Source organism: Symphalangus syndactylus, chromosome 8, assembly GCF_028878055.3.
Source record: "Symphalangus syndactylus isolate Jambi chromosome 8, NHGRI_mSymSyn1-v2.1_pri, whole genome shotgun sequence".
NCBI classification, from domain to species: domain Eukaryota; kingdom Metazoa; phylum Chordata; class Mammalia; order Primates; family Hylobatidae; genus Symphalangus; species Symphalangus syndactylus.
Window position 1 is genome coordinate 41109418 of NC_072430.2, and position 16272 is coordinate 41125689.

General features: G+C 36.3%; 1 protein-coding gene across 50 annotated transcripts in view; it reads right to left on the reverse strand.

The window, feature by feature from the left end:
- TTLL5 (tubulin tyrosine ligase like 5) overlaps positions 1 to 16272 on the reverse strand; it is a 296508-nt gene that overhangs the window by 158532 nt on the left and 121704 nt on the right. For 23 of the 50 annotated variants that reach the window (XM_063644155.1, XM_063644171.1, XM_063644159.1 and 20 more), the window contains 3 exons: positions 15151 to 15237; positions 14176 to 14571; positions 2294 to 2478 (listed from right to left, as the gene is read on the reverse strand). In XM_063644155.1, coding sequence (XP_063500225.1) covers positions 2294 to 2478; positions 14176 to 14571; positions 15151 to 15237 — 668 coding nt within the window. Of the gene's footprint in view, positions 1 to 2293; positions 2482 to 14175; positions 14572 to 15150; positions 15253 to 16272 lie in introns of all 50 variants that reach the window. The other 27 variants (XM_063644172.1, XM_055288714.2, XM_063644157.1 and 24 more) reach the window with 3 other exon arrangements.

The window sequence follows — 16272 nt, forward strand, 5'->3', positions numbered from 1 at the left end:
GATAGGTGCACCAAAACCTTGGAAATCACCACTAGAGAGCTTATCCATGTAACCAAACACCACCCATTCCCCCCAAAAAACCTACTGAAATAAAAAAAAATCGTATGTACCCCATAAATATATACATCTACTATGTACCCACAATAATTTTTGAAAAATTACTAAAAAGTACACTTTATCTAAAAACTTGTTTCTAACCAAATTAGAAGTGATTTACTATTAAAAGCCTTTTATGGCTGAAATAACAATATTTTCCATATATATTGCATTTAGAGGTTTTGCATAATATCCTCATGACTCTGTTGTATTTTCCTCATCAATCAATGAAGACCCTGAGGTTAAGAGAAGTTGAGTGAACTGCTCAAGATCACACAGCTAGTCAGTGGCAGGAGAACAGTGGAGTGAACTGCCCAAGATCACACAGCTAGTCAGTGTCAGGAGAAGAGTAGAGTGAACTGTCCAAGATCACACAGCTAGTCAGTGACAGAACAGTGGCATGAACTGCCAAAGATCATACAGGAGTCAGTGTCAGAATAACAATGGAGTGAACTGCCCAAGATCACATAGGAGTCAGTGGCAAGTCTCTGGATGGCTAATCCAGCTCTTTCTCCACTACTCCATCCTGCTTATTACATCCTACAGCACCTCCCTCAGTACTGTACCAAGCACTGACCACCCTATTACCAAGACTCTAAAAGTTAACACTGACATCTAATGGCAAGTTCAGATCCCTACAAGCCACAGTCTAATGGGCTTTTAATTCACTGGCACTGAAGTTCTTTATAGATGAAAAAAATTAACTGAAGGGGGATGACTTCCCAATCAGGATACAGTCACCTTGGATTCCTACAGGATTAGGATCTTTTCACTTTGTAGGCTTTGCAGTCTAGCAAATGATAGGAGCTAGAAATAGGTAAGCACTAAGATTGGCTATTTTGGGTATTTTTTTTTTTTTACTACAATCACAAAATCTCAACATCTTGGTGCTTCTAGCTGCCCATTTATAAACCGGAAACATATAGTTAGTGACCCAATGATAAAAGTGTAGCAGAGCACTGGCCTTTCCCATCTCATAGCCACTTAATTTGCAAATTCCTTCCCATCGTATCTTGGTATCCTATTCCCTCTTCCCATCATTCTATCACTAAAATCTAACTACCCAACTCCCTCCAAGAATCAACATTGTTCTTGTAATATTCTTTGATTCCTATTTCACATTAGGCCTTCTTATTTAACTCCCTTCAAACAACTAAGGATTTGAGAAAGAAAATAATTACTGCTTCACACGCTGGGATAAGGCTGAAGTAAAACTAAGTCCATGAGAGGCTTAGCTTTAGTTTTGGTCCTAAATTTTATACAGTAAGTAGGGTACCACCAGGGAGCAGTGTGTTGCCTACTTTTAGCATGTACTTAAAGTAATTTTCAGCTTCACTTTTTTCGAGACTTGATATCACTACAGAGTTACTACCAATTAAGGAATCTGGCACATCAGCAACATAGCAAAATATAACTGTGGAGTTAAATTACGATAATTCCTTTGGAGGACTTTGATGCCATTTAGCATTAGGGAATAAGACATATGGCTTTTCCTTCAATTAAACACCATAGGGATAACCAGCAAGAAGGACAAAGAGAATTCACAAAGCTCTTGAAAGTGCCATCTACCTTCACTGTGTTGCAAGATTGTTAATATCTATATAGCATAAGGACAATATCCTGTTATTTATTTCTATCCACCCAGCTAGTCGAATGACCTTGATCACATCACTTCTTTCAGCCTCAGGTTCCCCCATCTGTAAAATGGGGAGAATGATAATATATTGGATAAGGGTATAATAAAATATGAAATTAATCAGTTACCCATAAAATATCCTGAGATCATGAAATAAAAGGCAATACAGAAAAAAATTTTTTTAAAGGGTAATGTTATAAAATTCTGGTAAAAAGATTTATAAGACTAGAACTGACTGGAAAACTTTACCAAAGAAAAGAATTTATTTTTAAAGATCCTTTAAAATTATATTTACAGATGAACATTCAAGTCTGTTTATCCACGAAATAGGTACATCATATCCAGTAGCAGACTTACTTCACAATGCCTGTAACAGAAAGTTATTTTCTTTAAATTTGAAGAGGAAAAACTTGATCCTTTAGCTTGAATCCAACTATTAATAATACTCATTCAAGAGGCATCAGTATATGGGAATAGTAAAGACAGGGAAAGACAAAGTACCCTGTCATTAATTCTATCCTCAGGTCCAAAGAGCTCTTGGGCACCCCAGATCATCCGTACCTGTTGGGTGAGGAGGTTGATGTGGCTGGATGGAGAATACTGTCTCGCTGCCTGCTTCTCAGCTAGCCGCTGAAGTTCAGCTGTAACCATACTTTGGTTGTACCGTTTGCTATATAAAGAAGCATCTTCTCCCTCTTTTTGTGTTTTGGCTATTCCTGAATGATGCTTGTTTAGATAGCATGATCCTGCTAAAACAGAGAAAAGTTTTCACTCATTTAGGAAAAAAAGGCCTGAAAAAAATTAGGATAATGAGAGAAATCTCAGGTCGACAGATACTTTACTGAACCCCAGGGATCTTTAATAATATAGGAGAAATAAACTATCTTCAAATGATCACAAAAATAAATGGTTACCATAACCTAGAAACTCTTTCTATTACCAAACTGCCACATGCATTATTTATTAATATGTTTTTGCTTATAACAAAAGCTTCACAAAGAAGAATTTTCATTATACGTAGTGGGGAATAACCAATCCCAGAATTTGCTAATCTTACTGAATAAAAAATATATCTTTGAAACTCATTATAATTCTTATTTTTCTTGTTATGTAACTGTACTTGTCAACAGTCTGTGGCATCCACTGTCAAATCATCCATAATACTTAGAAAGCTCAAAAGGGAAACGGATAAAAGCAAAATCGAGTATACTCAGAAAAATAACAATAACCTTAAATTTTCTTTTTTTATATATATTTTTAGTCAAAACATGTTGTTTTCTTATTATACTGTAAGTTCTAGGGTAGATGTGCACAACGTGCAGGTTTGTTACATATGTATACATGTGCCATGTTGGTGTGCTGCACCCATTAACTTGTCATTTACATTAGGTATATCTCCTAAGGCCATCCCTCCCCCCTCCCTCCACCCCACAACAGGCCCTGGTGTGTGTATATTTTCAAATGACTGATTTCCCTTTCAGATTTAAATTTTCTTCTTTCCACTATAATATCAGAGCATTCTATTATTTAAGCACTGAAATTCTGGCAAAAAGAAATTATTTAATATATAAACAGAACCAAAGACAAAAACCACATGATTATCTCAATAGATGCAGAAAAGGCCTTTGACAAAATTCAACAACGCTTCATGCTAAAAACTCTCAATAAATTAGGTATTGATGGGACGTATCTCAAAATAATAAGAGCTATCTACGACAAACCCACAGCCAATATCATACTGAATGGGCAAAAACTGGAAGCATTCCCTTTGAAAACTGGCACAAGACAGGGATGCCCTCTCTCACCACTCCTATTCAACATAGTGCTGGAAGTTCTGGCCAGGGCAATCAGGCAGAGAAGGAAATAATGGGTATTCAATTAGGAAAAGAGGAAGTCAAATTGTCCCTGTTTGCAGATGACATGATTGTATATCTAGAAAACCCCATTGTCTCAGCCCAAAATCTCCTTAAGCTGATTAGCAACTTCAGCAAAGTCTCAGGATACAAAATCAATGTACAAAAATCACAAGCATTCTTGTACACCAATCACAGACAAACAGAGAGCCAAATCATGAGTGAACTCCCATTCACAATTGCTTCAAAGAGAATAAAATACCTAGGAATCCAACTTACAAGGGATGTGAAGGACCTCTTCAAGGAGAACTACAAACCACTGCTCAATGAAATAAAAGAGGATACAAACAAATGGAAGAACATTCCATGCTCATGGGTTGGAAGAATCAATATCGTGAAAATGGCCATACTGCCCAAGGTAATTTATAGATTCAATGCCATCCCCATCAAGCTACCAATGACTTTCTTCACAGAATTGGAAAAAAACTACTTTAAAGTTCATATGGAACCAAAAAAGAGCCCCCATCGCCAAGTCAATCCTAAGCCAAAAGAACAAAGCTGGAGGCATCACACTATCTGACTTCAAACTATACTACAAGGCTACAGTAACCAAAACAGCATGGTACTGGTACCACAACAGAGACATAGATCAATGGAACAGAACAGAGCCCTCAGAAATAATGCCGCATATCTACAACTATCTGATCTTTGACAAACCTGACAAAAGCAATGGGGAAAGGATTCCCTATTTAATAAATGGTGCTGGGAAAACTGGCTAGCCATATGTAGAAAGCTGAAAGTGGATCCCTTCCTTACACCTTATACAAAAATTAATTCAAGATAGATTAAAGACTTACATGTTAGACCTAAAACCATAAAAACCCTAGAAGAAAACCTAGGCAATACCATTCAGGACATAGGCGTGGGCAAGGACTCCATGTCTAAAACACCAAAAGCAATGGCAACAAAAGCCAAAATTGACAAATGGGATCAATTAAATTAAAGAGCTTCTGCACAGCAAAAGAACTACCATCAGAGTGAACAGGCAACCTACAGAATGGGAGAAAATTTTTGCAACCTACTCATCTGACAAAGGGCTAATATCCAGAATCTACAATGAACTCAAACAAATTTACAAGAAAAAAACAACCCCATCAAAAAGTGGGCGAAGGACATGAACAGACACTTCTCAAAAGAAGACATTTATGCAGCCAAAAAACACATGAAAAAATGCTCATCATCACTGGCCATCAGAGAAATGCAAATCAAAACCACAATGAGATACCATCTCACGCCAGTTACAATGGCCATCATTAAAAAGTCAGCAAACAACAGGTGCTGGAGAGGATGTGGAGAAATAGGAACACTTTTACACTGTTGGTGGGACTGTAAACTAGTTCAACCATTGTGGAAGTCGGTGTGGTGATTCCTCAGGGATCTAGAACTAGACATACCATTTGACCCAGCCATCCCATTACTGGGTATATACCCAAAGGACTATAAATCACGCTGCTATAAAGACACATGCACACGTATGTTTATTGCGGCACTATTCACAATAGCAAAGACTTGGAACCAACCCAAATGTCCAACAACAATAGACTGGATTAAGACAATGTGGCACATATACACCATGGAATACTATGCAGCCATAAAAAATGATGAGTTCATGTCCTTTGAAGGGACATGGATGAAACTGGAAAACATCATTCTCAGTAAACTATTGTAAGGACAAAAAACCAAACACCACATGTTCTCACTCATAGGTGGGAACTGAACAATGAGAACTCATGGACACAGGAAGGGGAACATCACACTCCAGGGACTGTTGTGGGGTGGGGGGAGGGGGGAGGGACAGCATTAGGAGATATACCTAATGCTAAATGACGAGTTAATGGGTGCAGCAATCCAACATGGCACATGGATACATATGTAACAAACCTGCACATTGTGCACATGTACCCTAAAACCTAAAGTATAATAATGAAATTAAAAAAAAAAAAGATTCAGCTGAGCATGGTGGCTCATGCTTATAGTCCCAGCTACTTGGGAGGCTGAGGCAGGAGGATCACTTAAGCCCAGGAGTTCAAGGTTACAGTGAGCTATGATCATGCCACTGCACTCCAGCCTGCGTGACAGAAAGAGAACCTGTCTCTAAAAACAAAATAAAATAAAAATTCACATTTTTCCTGACTGTAAAAGTCACATCTCTTCGAAAAAAATTTTTAAACTCAGAAAAGTAGAAATAATATAACCTATTTCCTGTCTTTTTAAAATTAATGCTAACAATGATCATTCTGCATATACAACTGATTTTCTAAATCTGTAACTTTTTCATGTTTACTATATTATTTAGTACATACAAAATATTTATAATAGCTGTATATATAGTTATAAGCATATTGTAATGAACGCCTGTGAACTTACTACCCAACCCAGGAATTACATTATCAACAATATGTACTAACCTATGTGGTTGTTCCTCCCCATTCCTAATCTCCCCTTATCAATCATAAAGTTTTATCAAATATATTTGTGTGTATATGCATATACAAACAAAATACCAGATAATTTTGCTCATTTTTGAGATCTACAAAAATGGTATCCTACTATAGATATTTCCTGGGACTTGCTCTGTTATTCAACACTACTCTTCCAAGATTTATCCTAGATAAATACAGCTGAAAGTCATTCATTTTCCTTGCTGTCTGACATTCCATTTTGTAAATACACCACAACTTATTTTTCTATTCCCCTATCAATGGGTATTGTGGTTATTTCAAGCATATTGCTATTATAAACAATGCAGCCATAAAACTCTTGCATACATCTGCTGGCACATGTGTAGAAGAGCTCCTCTTGTATATGCCTAGGAGTGGAATTGTTGGGTCACAAAGTATGTAAATTTTCAAGTTTATGTAGTAATACCAAAGTGGTTTTTTTTTTTTTTTTTTTTTTTTTTTTTGAGACAGAGTCTTGCTCTGTCACCCAGGCTGAAGTGCAGTGGCGCAATCTCGGCTTACTGCAAGCTCCACCTCCCGGGTTCACGCCAATCTCCCACCTCAGCCTCCTGAGTAGCTGGGACTACAGGCGCCCGCCACCATGCCTGGGTAATTTTTTTGCTTTGTTTTGTTTTTAGTAGAGACGAGGTTTCACTGTGTTAGCGAGGATGGTCTCGATCTCCTGACCTTGTGATCCGTCCGCCTTGGCCTCCCAAAGTGCTGGGAGTACAAGCATGAGCCACTGCACCCGGCCCCAAAGTGGTATTTTTTTACACTCCAACAAACAAAATAAAAACGTTCCTGGGCCGGGAATGGTGGCTCACACCTGTAATCCCAGCACTTTGAGAGGCTGAGGCAGGAGGGCCACTTCAGCACAGAAGTTCGAGACCAGACTAGGCAGCAAAGTGAGATCTCTTCTCTACAAAAAATTAGCTGGGTGTGGGGACATGGGCCTATAGTCCCAATTACTCAGGAGGCTGAGGTGTGAGGATTGCTTAAGCCCTGGGAAGTCAAGGCTGCAGTGAGCCATGATTGCACCACTAAACTCCAGCCTGGGTGACAGAGTGAGACCCTGTCTCAAATTTAAAAAAAAAAAAGAAAAAAAAAAAAAGAAAAAAAAAAAAGAAAAAAAAAAAAAGAAAATTCCTGTTGATCCATAGCCTCATCAATACTTAGTATTGTCAAGTGTCTTAATTCTTCCCATTGTAGTCTTCATGTACCTCATTAATAATGATGTTGAACATGTTACCTCTTTTCTGGTACCATTTTTCTATTGGGCTATCTTTTCCTTATTGACTTATACAATTTGTGCTTTTGTTTTTATATTTGCTCCATGCCACAAGCTCTTAATGATAGTCTCCTTTATTTTATTATTTTATTTCATTATGGAAGTTTTACAACTGAAATTGATTTTATAAATAGTGTGAGGCAGGGATCTAATTTCATCTTTCTCTGTGGGGATAACCAATTACCCCAGAAGCATTTATTGAGACATCTCTCCCTTTCCTCTGATCTACAATGCCATCTCTGTCATACATGAAATTTCCATCTTCCTGTGTGACTGTTTCTAACTTTCTATTCTGTTCCACTGGTCAATCTGTCTACACATTTGCCAATACCACATTGTCTTAAGTATGACTTTTATATTAATAAGGTGCTCCTCTACCTTATTTTTCTTCTTCAGTAGGTTCTCACTATTCTTGGCTCTTTGCCTTTCTATTATCATTTTAGAATAGGCTTACCAAATTCAATGACACACTTGTTGAGATTTTGGTTGGAACCGTATTGAATACAGAGATCAATGTGATGAAAATGGAAACTTTGATGATTTTGAGTCTTCCCATGCATGTACAATGTATATTTATCCATTTATTTAAATTTTTGTTAATGTCTAATATCTATGTCTTTCAATGTAGTCTTATAAAACTTCCTTTCTTTTCTAAATGTATTCCTAGGTGACATAGTTTTTATGCTATTATTAATGATATTTTTAAAAACATTTTTATTGGAGGTGATAGCTGCAAAAAGTGTGACTGTGCTGAATGCCACTGAACTTAAAGTAATTCAAATGGTAAATTTTATGTTATTTATATTTTGCTACAATCAAAAAATTGTTTTCTATCACTTCTGGCAAGTAATTTTGAAAGCAATTTATTTTTAAATATTGATCTTATGCTAAAATAACTATTTCTAAAATAGACCTGTAATTATTTTGTTTTCTATGTAGACAATATATTGTCTGCAATTTCACAATTTTGTTTCCTCTTTTTTGATCCTTATGCTTACACTTGATCTTAGCCAAAAGGCTAAGAAGGGATAATTCTTATGCTTATAATTTCTTTTTCTTATCTTACTATGTTGGTTCTGATCTCTAGTAACTAAACACTGGACAGAAGGAATGTTAGTGGGCATCCTTACTTGTTCTTAATGTTAAAGAGAATGCTTTCAACATTTCCATATTTAGGCTGATAGCTCTTGTAGGTTTTTGGCAAATACCCTTTTTTTAAGAGAATCTCCTTCTCTTCCTAATGAGCTAGGAGTTATCATCATGAACGAGTGCAGAATTTTATCAAATTATTTTTCTGCACGTACTATGATGAAGAATACGGTTTTTTATTTAATCTATTATATTTATATGGCAAATGATATTTATAGGTTTACTAATGTTAAACCCCTCTTACATTCCTTGAATAAACTTGCTCATGGTGTACTATCTCTTTTAGATGTTGCTAGAGTTGACTGGCTTTTATTTTGATTCAAATTTTTGCATTTGTGTTAATAAATAAAGCCAGTCTGTAATTTCCTTTTTAATACTGTCCTTAACTGGTTCTATTATTAAGATAAAACTAGCCATACAGAATAAGTTGAGGTAAATTCTCTCTTTTTCCACACTCCAGAAGAGTTTTTTAAAAAATATATTGAAATTATCTACCTTTTGAAAGATTAGAACTTACCCATAAATCTAGTTCTTATGTTTTCTTTAAGACTTTCAACTACTGTATCACTTATTTTAATACTTACAGGACTATTCAGACTTTCTTCATCCTCTTGAGTCAATTTTACATAAGTTATAGTTTGTATGAGTTTGGTCCATTTTATGTAAGCTTTCAATTTTATAGGAATAAAGTTAAGAAGATTACATTATTTTTGTCATTTTGGGTGTATTTATATTGTCTATGTCTGCTTTTCTACTCCTTATATTATTTATCCATGTCTTCTCTTTTTTCTTGATAGGTGTCACCAGAGGTTTGTCCATTTTATTAGGCTTTTCAAAAAATCACTTTTGGCTTTGCCACCCTCTACTGTGCCTTATTTTTGAATTCTATAATTATTGCTCTTATCTTTATATTTCTTTATCCTTTATTTAGATTTATGATACTGTTGTTTTTATAATGTCTAAAGCCAGACATTTAGCACATTAATTTCCAGCCTGTCTTCTTTTCAAATATGTTTTTATTTACTTATTTATTTTTAGAGAAGGGATCTCGCTATGTTGCCCAGACTGGTCTCGAACTCCTGCGCTCAAGCAATCCTCCCGCCTCAGCCTCCCAGGGAGCTGGGACTACAGGTGCACACCAACTATAATTATTTAAGCCAGTAAATTTCCCTTCAAATACTGACTTGCATTGCTCTCTACTTATGTGGACATACAGCTTTTTCATTATCATTCAGTTCTAATACTTAATAATTTACTTCCATCAGGATTTCTTCTTTGACTCTTTTAAATTTTGAAATACATGGGGGTTTCTTCTATATCTTTTTGTTACTGACTTTCAACTTAATTGCAGTGTGGACAAAGAATGTGGCTGTGTGATACCAAGTCTCTGCAATTTGTTCTCTTGTTTATGATGTAGGATATGACAGATTTTTATAAATATATCATGTATGCTTGAGGTGTTTGTCTAATTATTGGGTGCACAGTCCTATATATTATCAATAAATAAACTTATCACCTTGTTCAAATCCTCTTTATCCTTTCTGCGTTTTAAAAATCTGTTTAGTGTATTAACAATTAACAGAAGTATGTGGAAATCACCAAGACAGTGGATTTATACATTCTTCATGTGGTTGTTTCCATTTTTGTGTTACACATTTGGAGGCTATTTTATTAGGTGCAGACACTTTTAGAATTGTTTAACTTTTGACTGAACTGAACTTTTTGTCATTATGTAGTTACTCTTTATCTGTAAGAAAGTTTTATATCTTCAAGCCTATTTCAGCATATATTAATGCAACAATACCAACTTTCTTCTGGTTGGTACTTATCTGGTATTTCTTTCTTCAATTTTTTACTTTTAAACATTCTGTGTCCTTAAACTTAGGTGTGTCTCTGGTAAGCAGCACATAGTTGGATTTTTTTAAACTTTAAAAAATCTGTCAAGTTTAACCTATTTATGTTTATTTGCTTCTTGATATATTTGGACTTGATTTACCATGTTTTTTGTTTTGTTGTTTGAGACGGAGTCTTGCTCTGTGCCCAGGCTGGGGCGCAGTGGTGTGATCTTGGCTCACTTCAACCTCTGCCTCCCGGGTTCAAGCAATTCCCTTGCCTCAACCACCTGAGTAGCTGGGACTACAGGCCAGTGCCACCATGCCTAGCTAATTTTTGTATTTTTAGTAGAGACTGGGTTTTACCATGTTGGCCAGGCTGGTCTTAAACTCCTAACCTCAAGTGATCTGCCTACCTCGGCCTCCGAAAGTGCTGGGATTACAGGCATAAGACACGGTGTCCGGCCAATTTGCTATGTTTTAAATTTCTATTTCTCTTGCTTTTTCTATGCTTCTCGCTTGCATACACCTAAGTTCCTGCATGTTTTTTATCCACAGTTCATTTTTCTTCTCCCCATTAGAATTTATACTTTTATTCTTTTAGTGATGACCTTTGAAATTTGATGCTGTATATTTAACTTTAAAAAGTCTATAGTTAAATAAAATCTTACTCCTATTCCAAAACCATTCAATTACCACAGAAAAATTTAACTCCAATCAATTACAGGCTGTTGTCAATTATATATTTTTGTCCGTATACTGTCATTTACTACTGTTTAATCCATTCAGATTATGTTCTCTGACCACAGTGGAAACAAGCTAAAAACCAATTACAAAAATAAAGAATCCCAACTACCTGAAAATTAAACAATATATTTATAAATAATCCAAGAGTCAAAAAAGAAATCACAACAGATATCAGAAAATATTTATGAACTCACCAACTTCTTTTGTTCCCTATCCTTCTCTTGGAAAGGATCAAAAGGGAGGGTTTTGAAAATGTTTTTATGATAACACAGGCCACTGAAGACATTCATCTTACTGAATTTCTTACATGGGGAAAAAATAGTTCAAACTAGAACATTACTGATCATTATTATTACCAATTTTAGTAAATTAAATCACAAGAACAATGATCACCCAGAATTAGCAGATATATACATATGCATATATTCATATTTATGACTTATTAAAGTGGACCATTTAATATCTCTGACTCAAGCTGCATATTAAGATATCCATTGCATTTGAAAACAGGTATTAAGAAATATAGACTGGCTATTTATAAAACACGTCTTAGCTGTAACTCACCTTAACATAGCTATTACTAGTGTTTAAATCCTGACTGATGGTAAGATAGTCCCCAAATTGATCCACAGATAATAATCCTATCAAAATCCCATCTGCCTTTTCTTGAGGAAATTGACAAGCTGATCCTAAAATTCATATGAAAATGAAAGGGATCCAGAACAGCCTAAACAATCTTGGAAAAGAAGAGTGAAGTTGGAACTAATCATCCTTGGTGATTTCAAAACTTACTATAATGCTGTAGCAATCAAGACAATGTGATATTGGCATAAGGTCAGACACATAGATCAATGGAATAAAACTGAGGCCTTAAAAATAAACCATTACATTTATAATTAATTGATTTTTGAGAAGAGTGCCAAGACAATCCCATGGGGAAACAATACTCTTTTCCACAAATGATGCTGATATAACTGAATATCCACATGCAGAAGAATGAAATTAGACCCCTACATCATACCATACACAACAATTGACTCAAAATGGACAAAAGACCTAAATGTAAGAGTCTAAACTATAAAACATAGGAGGGGCCGGGAACGGTGGCTCACGCCTGTAATCCCAGCACTTTGGGAGGCTGAGGCGGGCAGATCACAAGGGCAAGAGATCAAGACCATCCTGGCCAACATGATGAAACCCCACCTCTACTAAAACTACAAAAATTAGCTGAGCATGGCGGCATGTGCCTGTAGTCCCAACTACTCGGCAGGCTGAGGCAAGAGAATCGCTTGAACCTGGAGGCAGAGGTTGCAGTGGGCCAAGATCGTGCCACTGCACTTCAGCCTGGCAGCAGAGCAACAATCTGTCTCAAAAAAAAAAAAAAAAAAAAAAAAACAAAAAAGGAGGAGGAAATCTCTGTGACACTTGATTAGGCAACAGTATTCCAGATATGATACCAAAAGCACAAGTGACAATAGAAAAAAACAGATAAATTGGACATCATTAAAATCTAAAACTTTTGTGCTTCAAGAAAGTGAAAAGATAACCATCAAGTAGGGAAAAAATATTTATAAATCCTATCTGACAAAGGGCTTTTATATAGAGTATATAAAGAACATTTACATTCAACAATAAAAAGGAAAATGTACGAATTTTAAAAAGGGCAAATAATTTAAATAGACATTCCTCCAAAGAAGATATACAAATACCCAATAAGCAAATGAAAAGATATTCAACATCATTAGCCATTAGGGAAATGCAAATCATAACCACAAAAAAGAGATACTATTTCATACCCATTAGGATGTGAAAATCTAAAACAGAGACAACTCATAGTTTTGGCAAGGACAGGGAGAAACTGGAACCCTCAAACATTGCTGTTAGTAAAAGGGCACAGCCACTTTGGAAAACAGTTTACAAGTTCCTCAAAAAGAGGAAATACAAAAAGTTATCATATGAACCAACAATTCCACTCTAGCTATACACTCAAGAGAAATAAAAACATATGTCCACACAGAAACTTACAAACAAATGTTCATAGCAGCATTATTCATAATGGCCAAAAGGTATAAACAAATCAAATGCCCATCAACTGACTAATGGCTAAACAAATTGTGGTATATCCATACAATGGAATATTATTCAGCCATAAAGGGAATGAAGTTCCTACTACAACGTGCATGAACCTGAAAAACATTATGCTAAGTGAAAGCAGCCATTCACAAAAGACCACCTATTATGATTTTACTTATATAAAATGTCCAGAATAGAAAGCAGCCATTCACAAAAGACTACCTATTATATGATTTTACTTATATAAAAATGTCCAGAATAGACAAATCTGTAAAAACAGAGAAGCAGATCAGTGGGTGCCAGGGGCTTGGGGGAGGAAGAAACAGACAGTGGCTGCTAACAGGTATGGGATTTCTTTTGGAGATGATGAAAATGTTCTAAAATTAGATAGTGGTGTTGATTGCACAAGTCTGTGAATATATATATACATATATATATATATATAAAACCACTGAATTACTGAATTGTACACTTTAAAAGGGTGAATTTGATAGAATGTAAATTATATCTCAATAAAGCTGTTATTAAAAAATGGAGGACAAACTTGACAATATAGGTCTATTGCAGTTAAAATGATATATCCTATTCTAAGAATTCTTTGGTTATTTATTCAGGTCATTCTTGTCTTAAAAACTAACTTGTCTGATGTTGGGAATAACTATTTGAAGCACGGAGAATGCATATAGCACACTCATAGGTCTATGGTTATCTGTGACAGGAAATCTCTTGACTAGGCTGTAGGCTCCTAGTGAACAGAAGCCTTGTCAGATTTATCTCTTTATCTCCAGTACCTAAAAGAGGTCCTGTTTCCTTTTATGTCAATGAATGCATGCTACTAGATGCAATGCAAGAGTCTTCTTTAGTCACATCAGAACAATGCAGTGTATGTCTGTTTCCGTTTCAAAATTTAAAAAAAGGCAAAGGTAAGAGATGACATTCTTTCTTTACTGGGGCTGGGGAGGAGCTCACATTGTGGACTGTCTTTCATTCTCTCACTCACCTGCCTTTGCTGAAGAGGGACGAGACAGTTTCTGGCTATAGATGTGCGCAGCACTTTGGAAGGAAGAAAAGGGGCCAATGGTGTGACTTCCTGATCGACATCGTGGCAGGCCAGCAGGGCTTGGGATGTTCTGTGTCCCAGGATGTAGGCAGGGAGAAGCACTGGCAGAGACTGTGTTCAGTAAAATTGTTGGCTGGTGAGGCATGCTGGGGATAGATGAAGGAATTTGAGATAAAGAAGAATGGTGGCCAGGCCCTGGAGAGAGGTCAGAGGTTGTAACAGATGACAAATGGGTGTTGGGAATTTTCTGCAGAGTAGCAGTAGGACCAGAGAAAGGAGTAGAGGAGGAATTGCTATAAACTAATTTTGCCTCTTTTTCTGCTGAAGTGGTAAATCCTATTAAAAACAAAACAAAACAAGACATCAATATAGGAAAAACAAACATACAATCTCTATAAAACATAAATATTTTTAAAACATAAATATCACAATAATCTTGGCATGAAACAGAAATCATGAAAAATACAGACTTTAATGAGTGTTCATCATAAATTTAATGATTTTTGCCTACCAGAAACAACCTGGCAACAGAAATAGGAATTTACTTTTATTCCTTTCTAAAAGCTGGAGTTGGGACTACCACTATGAAACAGAGCAGGCATGTTTCACACACATTAGGACATCAAGATGAAGTCTCCACTAGCAACAGCTAATTCCTCTCCCCCTTCTTTTCACCCTTCTAGGAAAAATGAATGCACTCAGAATTTCTAAACTTAAGAAAATGAAAAAGTCTTTGGAAGGAAAATAGCTTATCAATAGATAAGAGAAAATTCTAAGGGAAAAGGAAAAACAAAGAAAAATATTTCTTTGGGGTAATGTTCCATGCTTTAGAAATATTTAATATCTGATGACTATTTCCTTCTTTTAGAGAATTATCAGAGAGCAGCAAATCTAGGTAGGTTTGAAATCACTCACGAGATAATTTATCAGAATGAATTTCTGTTGTCTGTTGCTGTTCAGGCGGCTTTATTTTCACTTCTTCCATTATAGTCTCAGGGTGATCTGAAATAAGAAATACTAAGCTTGGACTCTCTTATAATCAACTGCAAGTCCGTTGTTCTATACATAATTTTATTTCCAAAAATATAACACAACTGTTAATCAATGCTGGGAAACATGGCACGTCTCATCACACTTTTCCAAAGATGGAGACACCCACAGCCCTAAGGAGTAGGCAACCAATTAAATTGATTCCCAGCTATTCCCAATCCCAGCTACAGTTAACTGAACCAGGGAAAGGTACCTAAACCCAGGGCAGCCATCCACGGACAGCCAACAAGCTAGGGCTTATCTGGAAAAAACAATAATAATAAGGGCGGTCAGATGCTTACGCCAGGAAGTCAGACTGAGGGTTCTAAGAGATCACGTTGGTTGGTGGTAGCCCCTGGAGCCAAGAAGTTATAATATGTATGGAGCAGCGAAGCTACCCCGAGACAGCAAGAGCGGTCCCACTGTTTCTTGGCATAATACCTGGATACTACGATGGTTCTGTATCTTAAACTCCTCAGTTTTTTTTTTTTGTTTTTTTTTTGAACAAAGTTTCGCTCTTGTTGCCTAGGCTGGAGCGCAATGGTGCGATCTCGGCTCACTGCAACCTCTGCCTCCCAGTTCAAGCGATTCTCTTGCCTCAGCCTCCTGAGTAGTTGGGATTACAGGCGCCCACCACCACACCCAGCTAATTTTTGTATATTTAGTAGAGACGGGGTTTCACCATGTTGACCAGGCTGGTCTTGAACTTCTGACCTCAGGTGATCCACCTGCCTCGGCCTCCCAAAGTGCTGGGATTACAGGCGTGAGCCACCACGCCCGGCCTAAACTCCTCAGTTTTACTGGAGATAGGTTGATCAGTATATTCAATAATAGTATCACTCTAATCAATTTTGACATTAATAACCAATGTTTTCTCCACTATAGAATTTTGAAATGGAATAGCCAGAGCTAATCATATATAAAAATATTCCAAAATCTTTGTCAAGGGCTAGAATCATACAAAAACTTAAGAAAGGCCATTTTATAGATCATCTCTCAGAGTGAAAG